General features: G+C 39.1%; 1 protein-coding gene across 2 annotated transcripts in view; it reads right to left on the bottom strand.

Moving 5' to 3' along the window:
- Positions 1 to 15,386: 15,386 nt before the first annotated feature.
- Positions 15,387 to 22,785, bottom strand: part of LOC144525399 (cytoplasmic protein NCK2-like) — a 40,863-nt gene continuing 33,464 nt past the window's right edge. For both annotated transcript variants that reach the window (XM_078262183.1, XM_078262184.1), the window contains exons 3-4: positions 17,187 to 17,947; positions 15,387 to 16,132 (exon numbers count right to left, since the gene is read on the bottom strand). In XM_078262183.1, the coding sequence (XP_078118309.1) occupies positions 15,938 to 16,132; positions 17,187 to 17,947 (956 nt within the window). In that variant the 3' untranslated portion in view covers positions 15,387 to 15,937. The remainder of the gene's footprint in view (positions 16,133 to 17,186; positions 17,948 to 22,785) is intronic.

Here is a 22,785-nt window from a genome sequence, read left to right on the forward strand (position 1 = left end):
TGAGTAGAAGTTGAAGTGCTCTTTAAGCACCACACTTAAGTAGAAGTACTAAAGTATTCAAAAAGTTTTGTACTTCAGTATTGCAAGTAGTTTTAATTGTAAATTTTAAATGTACTACTCAAGTACTGAAAGTAAAAGTACAAGTACTGTGTTATGTAGTTATTAAAGAAAGCAGTCAAAAGTTTGAATATCATATTGTTTATATTATGTCAAATGTTTAGCCAAGCCTGTAGCCAAAGGAATGAACAAATATTCAATATTATATTAAAAATAACAAATATTAACAAATACTGAAATAAAATGTACAATTATCACACTGTGCAAGTAAAATGAACATCCTCTCCAGCACAGTAACGATTAAAGCCCCCAAAAATGTATCACACACTAGCTAGTAACGTGTGTGATGAACAGTGGAAAGTTAGCAAGCTAGCAAAATACAGATAAACCAGCAGCTTCACATCACAGGGTCAGAGTGATAGAGAAAGACAGAGTGGCGACACTCCCATTGGACTCATGGATGTAATAGGAGAACTGGATACAGTGTTCGGCGGGAAGCCCCGTACGTTCCAATGAGAGTGCTCAAAAGCGCATAAAGCAAACATGGAGCTCGGATCTTCCACATTGTTGGCCCATGACGTCACGATGGACACGCGCACTAGCAACAATTTGTTTATGTTGTCTTAGCAACCGGTAGCAACATGCTCGTTCATGAGCTTCTCTCTCTTGTCTCTTACAAGTGGCGAACTCATGAACTTGCCGTTTTCATTGTCTAAAATATTCACTAATGTTAAACACTGTTTTTGATGTTCCCGATCGTTTACATGCTTAGCTAAATAAACGATAGATGTATTTAGCTAGACAACCAAGGAGATTTAATAATTATGTCGTGCTACTAACTAGCTAGCTAGCTACTAACTAGCGCTAGCAGTTAGCCTGCAGTTTCGTGAACAAAGCTCATCCATGGCTTCAGCTTTCATCCACGTTACAAGCTTTACAGCATATGGCCCTCGGATGTATCATAAGAGAGAACCAAGGTGATGTAATCGCTATGTCTGTAGTAACGTTATGTAGGCATATAGCTAGCTATGTAGCTATAGATCTTAATACAGCCATGCTAGCTACCCCTGATGTTAGCAACTAGCTAGCTAGACGATAGCCTGCCAGTTTGGGAAATGCTAATGACGTTACATTCACGTAGCTAACAGGCTTTACAGCATACATACATCCCTCGGATGTATCTTAACTTCATAAGATAATACCATGGACGTATTAATAGAACACATGGTGAATTACAACCATTAGCTATATCCATTATTACAGCTAGCTACATGACCTCGGGAGAACAGTCATGTGAGCGGGCGCAGTCCTGCGGCTCTACTCGCGGCCATTACGTGTGTTCATCATGCCTAATTTAAAAATTCTGGATTCGCTACTAGTGAATGTTAAAAATGTTAAAAATGTGACCCTTTAATTGTTTGGGCTGGTAAGATATACCCCGAAACAAATGAGCCGCTGAAATATAGACGTTTCTTTCGCCATGCAAAGTCTATGTGAAAAGTCTTTCTGGGCCATGGGGTGCAGTACAACCGTTATCCGCTAAGCCCCATGGTGGCTTTTAGACATGGCGCTCTTCCTGGGGGCTTGATTGGACTCCGTTGTACGCTTTTTGCCGCCTACTTCCAGGGTATGCAGTCTCGCATAGTTCCAAACAATCCATTCACGGCGTCGGACGTCATTCATTTTCATTGCTGGCCGTCGAGTAACTTCTGAGGTAAGCTGATTAAATAGCTACCTCGTTTGAATTGTCAGCGTCTATATTTTATCAGGGTCCCCTTTGTGATGCATATACTGATCTTTATTTGTATGTGTGCACAGCGTAATTATATATATTTTTATCTTGGTAGCCAACCGATTGCCTGCTAGTTTGTTAGCTTGTTAGCTCGTTTGTTAGCTTGACTTCTCCAGCTGTGAAGGTATCGCTACACCAACAATTATGAAGTTCAGTAGTGAATCTCTGACAACTTTTATTTAGTTAGTTATTGATGTTGGATTACTAGGATCATTAAGGTTGATTAAGGATGGGTTTTATTTAGGTTTTATCTGCTGAACCTGACTGTGTTAGCTAGTCAGCTGAGTACTGTGGGCGTTTCGCAATCTGTGTTCTTCTATTGACTTGTGTTCTTGTGTCCCTGTGAAACGCCATCTCGTGTTGCCAAAGTACTGTCCCAATACACAAGTTCGCATTTCACCAAGAACAGTTAAGATGCCCGGAAATGTTCTTGACACGCCCATTTTACCAAGGATGCATTGGTTGGTAACTTGTATGAACTTGGCATCACCCGTATCCCAACATTCATTACGTACCACCTGGTTAGCCTAAGGCATGGTCTAATCTCATAATATTAACGGAAACCTGTGGTTAACTGTCTTTTCGGAGTTAAACTCCACAAGCGAACACACACACACACACACACACACACACACACACACACACGGCCACACACACGGCACAGTGCAGCAGGCAGAGGCGGGGGAGAGAGAGAGATACCGTATTTTCCGGACTATAAGTCACACCTTTTTTCATAGTTTGGCTGGTCCTGCGACTTATAGTCAGGTGCGACTTATATATCAAAATATATTAATTAAACGTGTTTTTAAATGTTAATTCATACTGACTGACATGAACCAAGGACTAGGACTCGCTGGCTTGTTATGTTAATTTAGCCTATTCAGCATCCCAGCTATGTTCGTTATGCTGTTGTGTAGCTGAATAACTGTTAATGTGTTACGTTAACATACCGGACACCTATTTAGCCTGTTGTTCTGTGTGCTATTGTGTAGCTGAATAACTTGCCTTTCCAGATTAAATGTCTGTTCTTGGTCTTGGATTTTGTGAAATCAATTTCTAAATAAATGCGATTTATAGTCCAGTGCGACTTATATATGTTTTTTTCCTCTTCATGACGCATTTTTTGACTGATGCAATTTATACTCCAGAGCGACTTATTGTCCGGAAAATACGGTACCCGTTTCTCTTCGGGAGACTTGTTTAAATTATGCCATAGGCTATACATTAGATTTAGTATTTAGTTCATATTTTTTTGGTGTGTTTTCTGATTTATTAGAAGTTGAGTTTCAGTCTGTATGATAAACGAACAGTTCTACATAAAGTGGTAACATGTTATGTAGACTAAAGGGGAGACACCAACCTTTATAATTTTAATTGCTAATTTCCATCTGTTGTCCCTGGGCATATAGCCTCCAGTGGACTACAATAATATAGAAATGATAATTCCACATAGCCTTAATAGGAACACATAGGACACACCAGTGCATAGGCCTACTTATTTTTTAATTTAAACTGACTTAAACTTATACACTAATAATAGTAGGGATCGCATTCCACTCTTTTGAATAAGTAAGGGGTGTTTGAGCTAAACCATAAACAATAAAATTAAAGCTCAATAAGTTTTATTTTTCAATATTATTGCAATAGTTGTAACATTATGAGGTTTTCTTGTTTTAATACAAAGTGGTTATATTGTTGTGGTTTTTATTTCTAGCTGTTATTTTGGAGCACTGCAGGTAGCCTCTGTGCTGGGGGTGTTGAGCAATAACAGGAAGAATGCATCGTCTCAAACTGTTAACAGCGTTTTCTGTGCTAATGAACTTGCGGGTTCATTCTTCCAAGAACAACCAGCAAGAATGTTCTCCCCAAGAACACAAGTCCGTTCTTTGCATTCTTGAGATTGAGAAACACCCTGTGTGTCTAGAAATAAGGTTGCGTTTGTTTAATTATACCCTTGAAAGGGCTGTTGGATTACACGTATGAATACAAATTATTCCACACAAAAAATATCAGTTTATCACATATAACAATGACATAAGTTTAAATATGAAAAAGTATTAAGGCAAATTTCACAGTTGTGTTTTTTTTACTGTTGATTTATTTAAAGTTTTCCACTGTTTTTTAAGTTCAATAATTGCAACATCTTTCCAGAAGTCAACAAGTAATCGTGTTAAATTATTGTGATTTCAATATTGACCGAAATAATTATGATCACATTTCTTTCCATATTCGAGCAGCCCTAGCTGGTGCTGGCGACGGCTGCTGGTGGTGGCTGCTGGCTGCTGAAATAAGAGGCGACTGGAGGCTGCGGACGGTATGCCGTGGATGGAGAGGCCAAATACATCCATGGCAACCAGTAAGGTGTTTGGCAGTGGACTAGATGTTATGACCTTAGTTGAGGAAGTCTGCTGTGTTGAAATGGCCTTCTTAGTCTGACTCTACCCCTTATCACGGTTGTTTACCTTCCTCTCAGCCCTGATGCACTTTGATTGAATCCTTAACCTCAGCCTGATATATGTGGAGGATATGTTTTGTTAATCCATTATACTATTCCCCCTATTCCTGGCTCTACTTTGTTGCTCTTATTCATACTTGTTCACACTTGTTTTTTTTCCCACAAACCTCAGCCTGATATATGTGGAGAGGATTTGTTTTATTAAACACTCAGCATCTCAAACACTAACCCCCAAAACTCCTGGCTCCAGCTTTACATGCTGCATCCTCCTTTGCAGTGTGCGGATGTTAGGCAGTAGAATCTGCATTTGCTTAAGGGTTTTATAACCAGTGGTGCCAGCGGTAAATCTTATTTGTATTGCTTTTTTTTTTAATTGTCTCCTTTCCCCACTGTATTCCTTTTTTTCTGTACTTGTTCTTGTTGTGTCACTCATTGTTTAATAAAAAAATGTATTCATCCCAGTGTAATGAGTTGTTATTCTTTAATATATAATATGTGATACTTTGTGTATGGCTTAGTCTTAAAATTATCATGGTTGTGTGGTCAACTCCTGCCTCATCAGAAGAAGTGGGCTGGACACTAAATGCTGAATGGACTGTTGCTACTCTGCTTTCTCAATCGCTCTCTGACCACGGGTAAGTGAATCGGAATTACAAGCAAAATCAAGGAAAATACAATAGTCCAGATGTGCAAAAAAAGATTGTAGTGGAAGTTTTTCTCGTTAGCAGCAGGAGTGCATATTAAAACACGGCACGTTCTGAAAGGGTCTTCTGTCTGAACCAAAGTTCAGCACATTTTTATAATAGCAAACTCAGTTAAAGGCCACCCCTCTGCAAGATATCTTTAGCAGCCTGAAACTTGCAAAAACACCATAAACAAAGAAATGATTTTACAACCTTCCCTTCTGCTCCTGTTCCTAACTTTAGACACAACAATGGTTTATCTCAGAAGCCAGAAAGTCCTTTAACAAAAAATAGCTTCTACTAGGCTCAAGGTTTACGATGCCAGCTGTTTCTCCTTGGAGTTTCTGAGTCTACACAAGAAAAGAATATCTTGTAGAATATTAAACCATGTTAAAATAAAATGTTGCCATTACAAAGAACATCTTGAATCATCTTTGATTAAAAAAAAGATGTAGTAAGGTTAAGGTTAACCCTTGTGTTGTCCTTCGGGTCCCTGGGACTTAGTTTATTTTTGACGTTTTTGCATTGGCTTGGCGTTGAGCTTCAGGTCCCCGGTGACCCTCGTATACTATGTGATGTCATTTAACGTGAACTGGCACGGGGGGGAGTCCAGACATGTCAGAACAAACGCGTTTGGACAGGCTAATACAAAATGTAAATAAACTAAAGTCCCCGTGACACGAAGGACAATACAAGACAGTAGCCTAGTGCTACTCATGCTAAAGGTGCTTACACACCAACCAGACGGCCGACCGTCGGCAGAAAACTGATCAGTCGGGTCCCCGAGGTCCAAAAAAATGCTTCAAAACACACTGAGGCGACGCCGACTTGAGCGTAAGCTCTGCGCGTGCGCGAAACATATGTATGGAATAAATAGAGACCTATAAACACATACCTAAAATAGGTGAACATGCAAAAAATGAATATCTATGCAGAATGTTTTCATTTACTTTGTGGTTACTTTGCCAGGGATTATCATAGAAACACATATGATGGCTTGTTGGAAAGGTGGGGTTGTGCTGAATCCAGCACTAAGGAAAGATTCGTCCCTATCTGTTTGATCGCTCAGAAGCTTGGAGCAGTGCTTTGTGAGTGTTTACCTGCATGCCACGCCCTCACGGTTTTGTAACACCACAAGCAGTTTGTACAGAATTGGGAAGGCCACTGCCCTCACAAGACCGAAAACCCATCTTTGTAAGTTACAGGAAATGACTAAATGTGGACTCTCTGGTAGCCTGGAAGAGGCTTTGCCTGTGGCAAGAAGGTATGCCCTCCTCCTGTATAGCCAAAAGAAAAAGGTGGATGGGCATCCTTGTACCAACCTGGATGAGCTGAGGTACAGATTAGCATCTACCACAGATTCGTCAGCAGCAAATTTACCCCCAACAGAAGATGCCTCCCAGCAACATTTGCTGAGAGCCTTGTACCAAACAGCAGTGTGGCATCACAGCCACCTGGTCAAACCTCTTCTCTGGAACCCAGTAGGGAGAGGATGGAGGCTCAGAGAAGATGGGTGCATTGAACCTGTGATGTTCCAGAAGGCACCACCTAAAGAAGTTAGAGACATCACCCACTCTGTCTTTCTAGTGGGCTTGACCTGCACAGAGTTTTGCTCTTGCCCTTTCCCAGACCGTCCAAATATTTCACTGATGACAATGCGGATGAGTGACAGTGGTGTGTCGCAGCTGTAACTTCATGGGGGGCTGACCTCCCCAAAGTGGCCACTGGAGATGGCCTAACCCCCAGAATGGCTACCAAAAGCAGTTCATGTTCCAAATGGTTGCTGCTAGAAAAGAACAGCCTGAGAAGAGCTGGAGATTCAGTGAGGAGAGGGCTCATTCCCCCTCAGAGTGTGTGTTTTGTTAGATTGCCATTTGTTTGATTTAAGACAGTCATTTAATTTGTATTGTGTTAAGTTATAGTTTTATTAAAAGGCTCATTAAGGTCAAACTGTAATCTGTTTGTAACCCTGATTTGTCATGCTATATTTACATATTTGGTATTGCTGGATTCAGCACAACCCCACCTTTCCAACAAGCCATCATATGTGTTTCTATGATAATCCCTGGCAAAGTAACCACAAAGTAAATGAAAACATTCTGCATAGATATTAATTTTTTGCATGTTCACCTATTTTAGGTATGTGTTTATATGTCTCTATTTATTCTATACATCAAGATATTCACATCCAGTCTCTTTTTTCTAGTAGGTAAAGCAACTTCCTGACTACAAACAAGTTTCAAAGCTCTCAGAGCTTGTGTGATTGATCTGCATTAGTTTATATGCCTTAACTCCCATACAGACCAGCTATATTTTAGTCCTTTTTTGGTTTTGGGGTGTATAACAATATCTGTTAATTTAACAATCTTAGCAGTAAAATATTTTTAATCAAGAATCCATTTCATATATGGGAGACCTTAGAGATGAGGAAAAGCATTGTTGGGTTTAGTTCTACCTCCGGTAGGAGTATCTCAAAAACTAAAGCCCTTTTTGACCATTTGTCACTAGCCTATAGTATAGTACGTCGTAAAAAAGCAATAATATGGTACGTTGAAAAAAGTCATAAAAAGTCATATAATAGTATGTCGAAAAAGTCATAAAAAGTCATAGTATATTATGTCATAAAAAAGTCATGAAAAAGTCATAGGGTAGTATGTTGAAAAAAGTCAAAGTATCATGTGTTTAAAAAAGTCATAAAAAGTCATAGTATAGTATGTCGTAAAAAAGTCATAGTATAGTATGTCAAAAAAAAGTCATAGTATGTCGTAAAAAGTCAGAAAAAGTCATAGTATAATATGTCGGAAAAAAGTCATAGGATAGTATGTTGAAAAGAATTATAAGAGGTCATAGTATAGAAATTCGTAAAAAAAAAGTCATAAAAAGCCATAGAATAATATGTAGAAAAAAGTCACAGTATAGTATGTTGTAAAAAAGTCATAAAAAAGTCATAGTATAGTATGTCAAAAAAAGTACCTAGTAGGTAAAGCAACTTCCTGACTACAAACATGCCAAGTTTCAAAGCTCTCAGAGCTTTTGTGATTGATCTGCATTAGTTTATATGCCTTAACTCCCATACGGACAGGCTATATTTTAGTCCTTTTTTGGTTTTGGGGTGTATAACAATATCTGTTAATTTACTTTTATGTTAGTGACCATTTGTCACTAGCCTATAGTATAGTACGTCGTAAAAAAGCAATAATATGGTATGTTGAAAATTCATAAAACGTCATAGAATAATATGTCGAAAAAGTCATAAAAAGTCATAGTATATTATGTCATAAAAAAGTCATGAAAAAGTCATAGGGTAGTATGTTGAAAAAAGTCAAAGTATCGTGTTTAAAAAAGTCAAAAAATCATGGAATAGTATGTCATGAAAAAGTCATAGTATAATATGTCGAAAAAATGTCATAGGATAGTATGTAGAAAAACGTTGTAAGAGGTCATAGTATAGAATTTTGTAAAAAAGTCATAGTATAGTATTTCTACAAAAAAGTCATAGGATAGTATGTCGAAAAAAGTCATAGAATAGTGTGTCAAATAAAGTCATAGTATAGTATGTCGTAAAAAAGTTATAAAAGGTCATAGTATAGTATGTCGAAAAAAGTCATAAAAAGTCAGAATAGTATGTAGAAAAAAAGACATAAAAGTCATAGTATAGTATGTCGTAAAAAGTCATAAAAAAGTTATAGTATAGTATGTGGTATAAAAAGTCATAGTATAGTATGTCGAAAAAATTCTTAAAAGTCATAGAATAATATGTCGAAAAAAGTCATAAAAAGTCAAAGTACAGTACGTTGAAAAAAAGTCATTAAAAGTCATGGTATAGTATTTAAAAAATAGAAAAAAAAAGTTATAGACAGGTGTCATAAAAAAGCCATAAAAAGTCATCGTAAGTCAAAAAAAATTATAAAAAGTCATAGTACGGTATGTCAAAAAACAATAGTTTTTCTCAATCGCTTTGCCACTCACACTACATGGTACATTCAGCACATCACTCGATGCGCCTTCCAAAAGATCATATATAGTATAATACTCCAAAATAATGAACTCCTGTTTCAAATGTAAACTAATCTATCATTGACTTAATCATTGTCATCAAAACAAAAGGTTCCTTTTGTCATTGGTTAGACCAAGACAGTCAAAATGCAAAGACATCTGGTCAAATGACAATGTACTCTGAAAGTGTGATAGTTACCCACTATGTAATATTATCCAGTTGCTTACATTGTATATTTAGGCAGCTGAATAGTATTGACGTCAGCCATGGCACACTCTATACTTTCTCATTGTATGTACACACCAGCCAACTATAAATACATGAAGAAAACTTGTACAGAAAAAAATATAAAACAGCAAATTTATCAGGAAATACTGTACAAAATGTGCAAGAAAAAAGAAAATATGCTGCAAATGTATCAACCTCAAGAGTCATCCAATCTCCTCTCTGTCTGGCCACAAAATTGTATCGACGCCACACCTGATATCCTTGTAAATGTCTGATAAATTGCATTAATATTCTCCTACACAGTATTATATTTATGTGTTAACCCTTCTGTTGTCCTCGGGTCAAATTTGACCCATTTTCAAAAAGTCTCTATATCAAAAATGTGGGTTTCTTTCAACAAATTGGCCCAAAAAAATAACGTGGATGGTTCCATACAACGCTCTTTAGTGTAAAATGATCAGGTCAAATACTTTCAATTAATTTGGGTATTTTCTTAGATTTTATAGCATTTGAAAAAAAATGTGTGTGACAAAAATGCTTCAAAAACGTGGGGGAAAAACTTCGACAGACATTGAAAAAAGTGACAAAAACTTGGCGGAAAAAAGCTTCAAAACGTCAAAAAAGCCACAAAAGTGTCGAAAAAGACGACTAAAACATTGGGGAAAAAAAGGTTTTCATTTTGAGCCAGAATGACAAAAAGCTGCATGGTCAACGGGAAGACAACACTAGACATTGTAGACCACTCTCTCGTTACTTCCGGCTTCTGAACTTGTTGCAGTTCCACCAGAGTTCCATATAGGGGGCGCTCACAGGCCAGTGCAGAATGAATGGAGGTCTATGGAGCTATACCCCTCAAAATCCACTTTTCTCAGGATATAATTTTTTGTCTAGTAATTTGAATGTTGCATTCGAAAGGGGAGGCTAAGAAAATACACACTGCTGGGTGTTAGAATTTTTTTAAAGTGGCTTTTTTGTTCTAAAAAGCCTTTTATAATGTCAATGACGTCATACAAATATACGGCCAGAGATACTGCTTTACAGCAAGCTCTGAGTCGCTTCCTTTGTTCCCTCGAAGCATCGACAACACAGCTGACAGGTTAGGCTCTCCCTGTTAATACACGTGCTAGAAAGAGGTTTGCTAATGTTTTAAAGACCACACCGAAATATTCACTCTGACATTCTGGTTCAGCTTTGGATGCCGTTAAGCGGGATCTCCGATCGTAATCAGTCCTTCACTGACCAATCAGCATTCATTAGCAGAATGCTAGCGTGTTATGGGCGACTCAACCTGTAAGAAATCGAAAGGACACAAGTACTCGTTCATTCAACTTTTGACCTATAATCCATGTTGAACTTACAAAAACTACAATCAAATCTGAGATTTCTCAACGACAATCAGGCGAAAGAGACACATTTAGCCGTCTAGCTCCATAGAGTCCCATTCATTTAGCACTGGACCACGATCACCCCCAGTGGAACTCTGGTGGAACTGCAACCAAATTCGGTACAATGGGGCTGAATAGGGAGTGGAACGGCTTTCCGTAGACGGGCTTTGGTGCCACCTTGTGGTCTGTTCTGCTTTTATTTTGAAAAGCGCCGTTTTCTTCTTCTGATGTTTTTTGTGATGCTAAACTTTCTGCTACTCTCTCTTCACAATGTGGTGCTCACGCATCGTCGGAGGAACGGTAAAAACTTGTAAACACATTGGTTATTTATCATATTCATCCATTTGAATCCTGTAAAGAAAGAGTTTACATTGTGATTTACTTTATTATTTTTGTATTGTTCGTACCTCTTATTTCTAAGAGCTCCGAAATGTGAGGGTGTGTCGAGCTAGAGAGCATGCTAGCTGATGGAGGAAACTCTTTGATTAGCATCCTTGGAGAGCACAATGAGGTATGAAGGAAAAATGTGTGGAGTATGTATTATTATCAGAAGGGATTTTGTTTAAGGAAAAGAGAATGTCATTACTTCGTTTGTTTATGGGTTAATTGCACATGTCATCAAGATAGAAACAATATATTCTTTCTGTGAACAATTATAATATATTGTATTTCATTTAAAAGAAGCACGTGATATTTTATTTGTCATAATAGCTTAAAAACATTTCATTTCATATTTCATATTGGTTATTAGTTAAAATGTTAAAATTATTTGTATTGGGTGTAAACATGATTAATATGTGAACATGATTTATGTGCAAATTATTTGTGAAACTACATAGAAGCATTTTGTATTTCTTCTGTTTTATTCTGTAGTTTTCAAGGTGTTCATGGTGCTTATGGTTCATGGTGCTCGTTGAGAGGAAGAAATAAACCGACACCCATTTGAAACTCTCTGCGTTTTGATCAATAAATCCAAGGGGCCGCTACAATCCTCCCTTGGATCTGATATCTACAGTTTAGATAAGAGGAGGTATAACCAATATTTTATTATAGGCTAAATCTTTTTAATCTTCTATAATTTCGAAAGCTGCATTCATGGATATGAAATTTGACTACGAAAAAATAGGATTAATATAAAATATTGGTTAACCTCCTACTTTCTGAAATCATAAATCAGCATTTAACGTCGACGTCTTTATTAAGCCATATTACATGAGAGGGTTTAATTTCGAGGTCCGAAAGGAGTGTAAGTGTAATAACTGTGATACAACGGTTACCAACAAAATAAGCGATAATCAATCTGTATTCATATTGTGGAGCAATTCGCTCTTGCTTTGCAAGAAGCATAAGACTGCCATCGTGTGGACATCTAACTGTACTGCAGGCCACATTTCAGTGAAAGTATTGCTAGGTGAAAATATTTTCTTACCTGTTGTTGAATACATCTTTTTAATTACCCAAATATATCATAATAAAATAAAACATATTGTTATTCAGGTGGACATCCTTCTGTAAATGCTGTTTAGTCCAACACACTGAATAGTGTAATTACCAAAAGGTAATTATTTTCAAATATTGTATCTAAAACACAGTACTGCTGAGGTGTTTCAGTCAACACTTACATAGCGATATGAAATCCCAACTGTTGGCAGCCCAAAGCTGAGACAGATGGTGGTTTAATCGTGACTGACACAAACACTCTCAGATGACCTCAAATATCAGCCAGACTCTTTACACCAGCTGACAGTTACAGCATGGAGGTGGATAACTGCCAAGTCTGCCATTATGGACTTTTAATGGCTGACTGAGTGTGTATACAGTGGTTTAACAAACTCTCATATCATCCTCTTAACTAAAAACACAGTGAAAACACAGTACTCACAGCAAGATTCAGGATACTAAAAGGTTAAAGTAAACATTTTAAAGAATGCCACCTTTTAATAGTGTAATACATTGACGTGTAAATAGCCTTTTTGTTTAGGCCACAATAAATCAACCGTAATATACTTCAAGCCATTTTGATATACAGAAAAAGTGAAATAAAAAATTTACAAGGACCTATTAATCGTACTGGAATACACGCTTATAAATTAGGCCTGCTCTACTGAAAGTATCAAGTCGTTTCAAGCCTATTTTAAACCTGAATTAAACTTATTAAGATGTTGGTAATAATCAGTTTGTGTTTCTCCTCTAATCACAATTCAACGTATATATCCCTGTTTTAATCCAACATTACAGATGTAAACAAAAAGAGAAATCACAACGTACATTTTTCTACATTTGGAATACAGATTTTGATGACAGATTTGCCAGCTGTAGCTCAGGTGGTGGAGTGTGTCGGCCATTAAACATAGGGATGATCATTCAATCTGTGGCTTCTTATGTCCACATGAGAAGGTGTCCTTGAGTGAGACACTGAACCTCAAGTTGTTCCTGATGTGTTTGTATATCTGGTTAAAAATGCAACATGGGACAAATGAGTATAATGTGCCAGTCCAGGTGGGAGGGAGTCCCAACAACAGCCAGCAGGGCAGTAAAGATGACAACCAGTCACACATTTCAACACGAGTAAATTTAGTATTCTTCAAAAGATTTTATTGAACAAAAGTATTTCAATTCTCATCACGTTGTCAGTGATACAGTACCATAGTTTGATCTTAGCGATTCATATATGCACCTCATCTTATTTTTGATTATATACATACAGTGAAGACAAGAATTAAATAACAATGTTCAATAACATTCCGATATATCATATAAAAGCTGAGGACCCCGGGATCAACAACACTTCCATTGGTAAACAAATGCACAAATAGACAAGAAAAATGTTTGGTAGGACTAGAATGTTTTTTTTTCATTATAGACCAGATGACAGTATATTTGGTTTCTTGACAGTAAAAGATGACTTTTATTATAAATTGACTGTGATTGTTTGTTAAGCCCTGCCCTCTTAGTTACTGTTGCTATACTTGTCCGAAGGTCCAGTCTTGCGCAGCACATGCAGCTTTAAAATAATATCAATAACAGTTTGACCACTCAAAACTGAGTACTAATTTCTGAAAATAGCGGGTCCTTGTTTCAGCCAGAGGCAGACAAAGGGAATCAATGTTATCTAGCCAGCAATGGTCGATTTTGCCATTTTAAAAAGGAGCTGTACTTGATATACAAAAAAAAAGAAGTCTGGATTGCCTCCACACGGCTCGAACAGACTGTTCCCCAACTCGTCAAATACTGATGCTTTCTCCCTCTGCATCAGATACCGACATGCATGCCTGGCCGGACCAGCTGTCAAAACAAAGATCAGAGAAGCTCTGATTACAACACACACAGAGGGGAGTGTGACTTCATTCTCTGCCCAGGACATTACTCCACTATACATTTACATAGAACATATTTGTTCACTGTTCTGAATATTGAGTACAGCCCCTTAAATGACAACTGTCGCTGGCAGATTTTATTAGCTGTAGCTAACTAGCTACAGCTAATAAAGCTAATTATGTGCTCTTTGGCCTTGGAAGTGATGCTCCGTTACTTCTGTAGGTAGTAAGCTGGTTAGCCGGGCATGCTAATGATTACATTAGAGCAGATGAACACACTGTTTAATCCATTCCTTATACTTTTAGTCAAGCTTTCGGTTTTGGAAAGGTTTGGAAATAAGTCATTCTCCCTCCAAACTCTTCGCGTTAAATGTCTCGTCGGCTATGACTGGACAATCGGTGTTCGGGTTTAGCAAACGGTCATTGTTGGGACTTATTTCATGAATTAGGTATTTCCGAAATAATGTGTGATGTGATGAGTGTAGAGATAAGGGCATGGAGGTCATAGTCAATCACTAAAGTGAGTAGTTTTTTTTGTTGTATAATGACACTTTTCTCACAATTCTCTGTAATCACAAGATTCACAAAGATATACTCATCTTTGACAAACACGACACCAGAAGAGGTACTCTTGTATGACTGCAATCATTCGCTGGAGCAGATCAAGTGTAGTTATGCAAAAGTGTTAGCAAAAGTTTTTTTTTTTTTATTTTGTTTATTATTATTTATTTATTATCATAGAAATAGAATGAGAGTAAAATGAACATTCCCATTTAAATCAACATAGCAGGATGGTCAGCGCTGCGGGCATTTGATGTGTACCGTTGAAAAGAACTAGGCTAACTCATTCTATTTCTATAGTCAATGCACAGTGCTGGGCATGATTTTCTTTTGAACTAGTCAAATGACTACGGCAAACAGTCCGTTTGGCTCTCATTCCATTTCTATGGTCAGTATGCAAACACGTAGCTACAGACATACTGGAGAACAGAATAGAAACATGTTCAATTTGACACAATATAAAGCATGAGCATAGAGCTATGAATGGATGCCAAGTATGGTGAGTGCAGTACAGACCTGGAGCCAGTAGTATGAGTACAGGGTGGCACATTTGGTTACATTGAAACACATTCAAACTCTACAGGAAATCAGATGTCTCCCTATTGCATTAATGCTCCCCCGAATGCCTTTTAGAAATATTACAGGAAGTAGTGTATCCAGATTTTCAATAACATCATTACTAATGACTGGGTCTGTGGAGACAGAAACAGTTTGAAATAGCACGAGAAGACAAGTTCAAAACGGGGAGAGAAATCATGTAGAGGAATGATGAAAATTAGGAGAAAAGGCAAGTGAGTGATTCTGGTCACTTTGTGAAGTCATTGTATGAAAGAGCAATGATTCAAAACTCAGAGAGCAATTTAAATGATCTTAAAAAACAAAACAAAAAAAACCAAAATTAACTCAAGAACAAGCATTTATTATTTATTATATTACAAAATAAACCCATGGCAAGCAATTTGACAAAAAGGTCCATCAGAGGCTCAAGTCCTCTTTGAACTGCTGAATGTCTGCCTTCCATGTGGATTAAGAGCAATGGTGTAACCTACAATGTGCAGTAGTAAATGGACATTATGTACGACATCAGAAGGAGAGCTCAACCCCCAACAAGGCTTCAGGCGTTCTGTTTGCAGCAGATGTCGTCACTGCACATGTTAGCACATCCAAGAGACAGAGGTTATTATGCACTGTGCTGTACATGAAGGATGTAGCTGGGTATTTGCTGACAGTGCTAGTTGTCTTGGGGTTAACCGCTCGGTTGTAGAGCTAGAAAGAGTTTCACCTGATCAACACTGGAGGGCGACAGAAAAACTGGATATAGTACAGACGCCACAGCAAGGAGGGTCCAGAGCTAAGGCTCGAGTTAAGACAGTTAGGGGGTGGCATTAGTAATGTGTGTATAGTGTGTATGAAGAGTGTGTGTTTGTGTGTGAGATCCAGTGTAGGTGAGAGGATGTATGAATCACAGCAGAGCTTTGACCAGGTACAGCTTCTCTCCATGTTCGCTGGTGAAGATGGGGGCTTTCTTATAGTGCTCCACTAGTTCATCAATGGAGTTGAACTTGCGCTGGCCGATGCAGTACACTCCCTCTGACTGCTGCACTTTAAAGTGCTTATTCTTTCCGGCCGCCTTCAGAGACACAGAGAAATCACTGGGCTGAAAATAAAGAGGGAGACAGTTGTTGATGTGCTTAGAAATATAAGAGAATGACAGAAAAACACATTTTAAAAGACAGGCAGCTTTGCTCCAGCAGGTGGCAGTGTATTCTCACATTTAAAGCTCTAGGCCCACATTTATCAAACTGCAACATGTGAAATTTTTGACTCAAAAGAAGTAAAAATCCTTCACTACACCCAGTGGCGACTGGTCATTAGGGGCAGGTGGGGCACATGTTTTAAAATTACTTTTCAATTTAGCATGGGTCATGATAAAAATAATCTGTCCAATCTTTTCAGAATAGTCTAGTTTTGCCTATGATTTGCAGCTGTTGCTGCTGATTTCTGGTAAACTTATAGCTCCAAACGCACATTGGATCAGGTGTTACACTACTTTTGTTGTTGTTTTGATTTTGGATTGATTTTGTTTGCTTTCTATGCAACTGCATTGTCTGCACTTGTCATTGTGACACTACATTTTAAACTTCTTCTTTCTGAACTTCTCTGACACACCTCTCTAATTAACCAGCAGCAGATTTTCCTCCCTGGTCCAGTTTCTTTTTGCTTCCAGCTCATCACAGTTCATATATTCATTACATTGTTGCTTATTTTACATGTTAATTGCTAGTGGTGATTTCACCAAAATAATATTAACTCAAAAAATATTAAAACCATATACGCTTTTGTAGAATAGAATCACTAAGGTTTTTTTAAGAGTGCTCAAGAGGGCAGATGTAGGTTTAATTCTTGTCTGATTGGCTCGTACTGCTCTAAGCAAATATGCAAATAATCACTAATCACAATCACTTAAAAAGCTGCTCTTAAGGTTACTCTGTTGCTTAATAAATGTCACATTCTTCACTTTTAGAAGACAACATTTTTACTCCTAAATTGGCTCTTAAATATGGGCCCATAACATGTCATGCAGGAACTAATTCACATTTCCTTGGAGCTATATCTTCCTTCTACTAAAATGTATCAAATCTCCTATTCTGCATCATTTGACTTTCTCCCAGCCTTCCAAATACAACTATGACTTCAACCCACAGACTCACCGATGACTCGCTGTCTCGTACAAGGAAGTCGCCCTCCTCTCCTCTCTCGTTGAGTATACACTCGGCCTGGTGTCTGGTGATTTTGCCGTAGTACCAGTCCCTCCCAGCGAACTTCCCTGAGCGTGCCGGTGCCACCAAGCGATTTTGTGGGGAGCTCGACGAAGGGGAGGGCAGGCCAGGCTGCTCATCCAGCACCACCACATAGTTTTTAGGCACCAGGCCCACCATGCCATGTGAGTTCTTACATCTCCACCACTCAGGGTCGTTCTCAGGCTTCTCCACCACTTCCATGACCTCTCCCTTCTCAAAGTTCAGCTCCTCCTCTGTCACAGAGCTGAAAGGGTAGAGTGTTTGAACCAAGTGGAGCACTGCACCGAGGCCACCTGCTTGCCCATTGGCCAACAAAGTCCCCTGAGAGCCTACGTGGTAGCCCTGTGAGGAATATCCTTCCTCTCTGTCATCAGCCCCACCAAGCTCCTCCAGGACATAATTGGAGGGAAACCAGCCCACACGGCCTGCCTGACTGCCCCGCCACCAGCCGTCACTACACTTCTCCATCACGATGACCCTGGAGCCCTTGCCCAGGGTCAGCTCATCATCTCTCTCTGCTGTGTAGGTAAACTTGACCACGGCGGGAATGTTGAGGTCGTAGATCCTTTCAGCAGCTCCACCTCCGCTGCCATTGGAGGGGTACTCTGTGTCTGAGCTTGGCGTTGGGGATGCATCACGGGCGCTGGTCTTCCTCTTAGTTTTTCCCAAACCTGCAGCATGAACAGAAACAAAAGAGAATGGTGACACAGAAAGATAACCCAATTTGTTCTACTTATGTGGTTTAAATCAACTTTAAACCTGCATAAATTAATTTCATGGCCACAACTGTAAACACAACATTGACATATTCTCACCATATAAAGTTTGATACTGCAAGCGTGTTAGAAAACAGTTGCTTAATTACACATCCAGCAGACATGGAGCACCATTAGCATTCAGTTGGAATCATGTTTGTGAGATAAGATGCTCCGTAGAGTTTAGGGGAATTGCAGAGTCAGGTGATAATCCTCTATGGGTTTGTAACTACAAGCAACCCCTTTCACATATAATTTGATCCACTGATCAGAACAGTCATTTGATCCATTGTTAATATAAAATATTGATTGTAGCAGCTTTTACATTGAAATGTATAATCCAAGCACATTAGGGCAGTGGCGAGAGGCTGTGAAAGCAGGGAAAGGCCTGAGCTCTACGGGGAGAGGAGGCAGTTTAGGTCAGAAGAAAACTAATTGAGGCTGCAAGCGCCCCATGTCCTTTTACTCATACACAATGAAATGAAAGCTTGTTATCTACTTGGTATTCTGTAGACACTATCTGCACGCCGTAAACACATCTATACTAATCAAAAGACCGGAAATAGGTTGTGTAGACAGGGAATGAAAAGTGGAGCAGGCACCATGGGCTTGATAATGACAAGCATATCCCAGATCAAAGTCTACTTCTGTCTTACCTGTCTCTGACTTTTCCATTTGTGTACTTTCAAAGACATTTTTAAACATGTGTTTGTACACTTCAATGAGACTGTAAGTTTCTAAAGTCTCTCAGCTGAACATAACCAAGGAGGTCTCCTATTTAAATTCATGTCAAAATAATGTTACGCTATGTGGTTGACAACATTTAAACCGTTCACTTGACAGTTGAGGCTCATGTGTGCTACTAATAACTGAAGTGAGTTTCTTGACAGCTAATCACGAGTTCTTCCCACAGAGCCTGCTGAAATGCCACAGAAATGTCATTGCTGAATTCAACATTTACATTGTTTGGAAAACTACTCGGTTCAAACAGAGTAGCATGAAACTTGGCAGATAGAAGGAGAAGAGGAGGAGAGCTGTGAAGAAAGATGAGGAGTCCCTTGGCAGCTGTTCCTCACACAAACAGTAGACCAAGCACATCAGAGGCCACAGCTGACAAAAACGCAAAGCAGAAGGATGAGACCGGAATAACAAGCAGATTATGTTTATGAATAGCAGCGTGTATCCTACATATCTGATAGGTGTGTGTGTGATTCTGTATCTCCTGACTGTGAGCCAAAGACAAAGGTTGACTCTTGGGCCTACTTCAGGTGGTCGCTTCGGGAAAAATAAAATACACCCCATTTCCAACTGGTAATAAAATCTGATCTGACAGCTCTAAGTACAGGTGAAAATGCACCCAGGACGCAGGACGCATTGAGATCCGATCACTCAGACCACCACCACCACCATCAGACCACCACCATCGGAGGTGGTTTAGGCTACACGTGACCACATTCTTTTAGCAGAGTGTACGCGTATGTGTTGTACTACGTACTCATTCAGAGTATTTCTCTTGTCACAGAAACCACTGAGAGTGAATCGTGTGTTTTGGATGTCATTATCATACTGTCGGTGATGTGTCCCAGTTTTTGTTCAGGTGCTGCCTGCTCTTATATCCTCAGCTGTCTGGAGCTATGTGCCCTGCGGTTGCCTGGAAAAGGCAGCAGGCAGTATACAATATCCTTATTTTTTGTTTCATAAAATGCCCCATAATCCATGAATATGTAGGATATTACTACAGACATTCCTGTTTTTACATCACAACATCTTGCAATCACTTGCTATTTAGGAAATTACAAATCAAAGTGGTCAAAAGTTTAATTTCCTATTAGTTCTTCACAATAAAAGTCCACCATTATGTTATTTAAAAGCTTTTATTATGAAGCAGCAAAATCAGGAAATGTCTGTCTTCAGCAGTAACTTAACAAGACTCCTATAAGCGAACATGAAACAAAATAACTTCTTTAAATACCTCTTTCTCTCCTGCCTGACAGACTGTGGGCAGCACTTTTCCATTTATCAGTACACATTTCTAATATATAAAGTTTATATGAGAGTAACAACGGAAATGTATGACGCACACACAACCAGTCTACCGGTTTGTGCAAAGGCAAACGATATGCGTTTATTTGCATATAGAACGGGTAAGTGAGATCTGACCACAAGTGGTCACTCAAGACCAGATGTGCCAGATGTGAACACACGTATAGATTGTCACTCCCACAAGGTATAGAAGAGAGACACATAAGAAGACAGTAGGGGTTTCACAGAATAGTCGACTATTCAACCATTAAAAACTACTAATCGACGTAGCGCATTATTTTCGAATATTCGTTCATCTGTGGTTTTAACAGGGTGCAGTAATAAAGTAGTGGCAATGTATCAGATATGCATGTAATTACATCAGATGTGCAGCAGGGGGCGGTGTGGGTAATAGGGTATTAACGAATGATGTAGTTTAGTAGCCATCAACTACTGTCATTAGCTTATTAACACATTTTCCTCAGATGGCATGTATATATATCCTGCAAATATTTGACTATTCGTTGACTTTTGGGGAGTAGTTGATGACTACTAAACTACCCTATTCATTAATGCTCTAGAAGGCAGCAAACACACTGACTCGAGCAAAGGGAAACATTTACACAAACACCTTTCTTCTTCACTCATTTCCACTTGAAGGCACTGGCCTGCTGGTTAGAGCAGCAGCAGGCTATATTCCCTCCTCCCACACATTCACTCCCAACCTTCACCTACCTCTTTATCTTGTGGAAGGAAACTAGCTTTTCAAGCCCAGAGGACTTCAACTCAGAGGGAAGTGAGTTGATGAAAGCCTAGATGACAGCATGTTGCAGCATATTGCTTCACTAGATAGCTTACAGTGGAGGGCAGTTGTGGAAGTTACTGTAATAAATGAGTCCACACAATACCACACCACCAACATTGATGTGTGGGCATGATGAAAAATCACAACCTGGCCCCTAAATGAAGAATTAGCACCGTCAGCGAGTGCGGTGATTTAAAAAAGTACTTTGAGTGTATCACAGATGAGCTATGTGGCCATTTAAATAACCCTAGCAGTGTTGCTCAATATTCCACAAGTGCCACAGTGATAAAAGCATACATTACTGTGTGTAAAACCTGCCAAAAGGCTAGAGGAGAAACATTTAAATAAATTGTGATAAAAAATAATCTAAAGCAGCAGCTTGTATATCATGCACATGCAGCATTTGGGGGCACAAATTATGCACAAAAAGAAGTAAAAGAAGATTGACAGACTGTCAGAGAGACACACCAACATTGCCATCCACAGAGCCATGGCAATAGCATGCCTAAAAATGTGGGAAGAGGGTATGATATGCAACAAAGATCACAAAGGTGAACTACTGTAGAGCACATATTGTGCTTTACACAGCTGCACATTTTTCCTTCTTTTCAAAGTTTGAACAGGAAATGGGGCTATTTCGCTCAACACTTACAATAACTATGTTCATTAGAAAGTGCTGAGTAAAATGGACTGCAGGGATATAATGCTTTTTTATCCGAGGACAGGACAAAGTGCTTCACATTCACCCACGCACACACTCACACTGTTGCCATGTAAAAACAGATATCTAACTTGCCAGTTTCTTGTACTGGTAAGTACTGGCCCAGTTTCAGCAAAGAGTAGGACCTTTGCTGAGTTATTTCACCCATTACTGTCTTTATTTCCTGAGAGAGGAAACTGGGGCACAAAGCAGTATGGAGCCATTTACAATTCAATTCTGCCTGGATGAATGACGATGATACGACCACATTAAAGCACAGTACATGAGGAGGAAAAACTGGAGATAAAAGTAATCACAGACTATCTGCAAAACCACAATGTGCGGACTTAGTGGAGAGGCGAAAAAGAGAGAAAAAGAGCCAGAGACTATAGACGGGATGAAGTAAGCACGCTCTCAGCCAATCAGATTCTCTATTTAAGTGTTTGAGTAAGTTCCATTAGCCCCCGACCTCACCTTTTGCTCATCACCTCCTCATGAAAATGTTCTCTCTCGCCTATTGAATTTGATCAGGCTTTTAACACTAAAGAGCTACTGGCTGGAAGCACACTACTTAGACTAAAATGGAACTAGACCATAATGCTGTAATGTCGATATATAAAAAAAGCAGGGACAGAGTAGTAATCTGTCATTCCAGCACAACCATTAGGGCTGCTGATTTCTCCACTGATCAATCTACTAATCATAGAAAAGCAGAAACCTACAGTGACTTAGAATGGGGCTGATGGGAACAGTGTGGAAGTGGGGGAGTGAGGGGGAGATGCGTGTTGTCTCTGCACACAGTGAACCCTGGTGAGTGTGACAGTGGCAGGCTGTGCCATGCTGGCCCACATAAAGCTGCAGAGTTTCCCAGAGGGCTGGTATCCAGAGCCAAAAGGAATCAACGCATTGGACCACCAGACCCCCCTGCCTTTCAGGGCCACACAGTACTATTTTTATTACAACTGAACTTCTTGATCATTCTGTCTTGCTAGAATTTCTACCACGTTTCTATTTTCTCTCACATCTCCGTCTCTCTATCTCTTCCTCTACCAGCCTGACAAAAAGTATTTCTTTCTGAATGATTTTGTGTCGTGCTCCAGCCTGCGCTTTTCCTGCTACAAGAAAGTAGAGCAAGCTGATCATTTTTAGCTTAATTCTTTCATTCTTGACTTGAACACACTTCCGAGTTTAGCACACATCTATATGATTATGATTATGATTATCTCA

Source organism: Sander vitreus, chromosome 11 (assembly GCF_031162955.1).
Source record: "Sander vitreus isolate 19-12246 chromosome 11, sanVit1, whole genome shotgun sequence".
Classification (NCBI taxonomy): domain Eukaryota; kingdom Metazoa; phylum Chordata; class Actinopteri; order Perciformes; family Percidae; genus Sander; species Sander vitreus.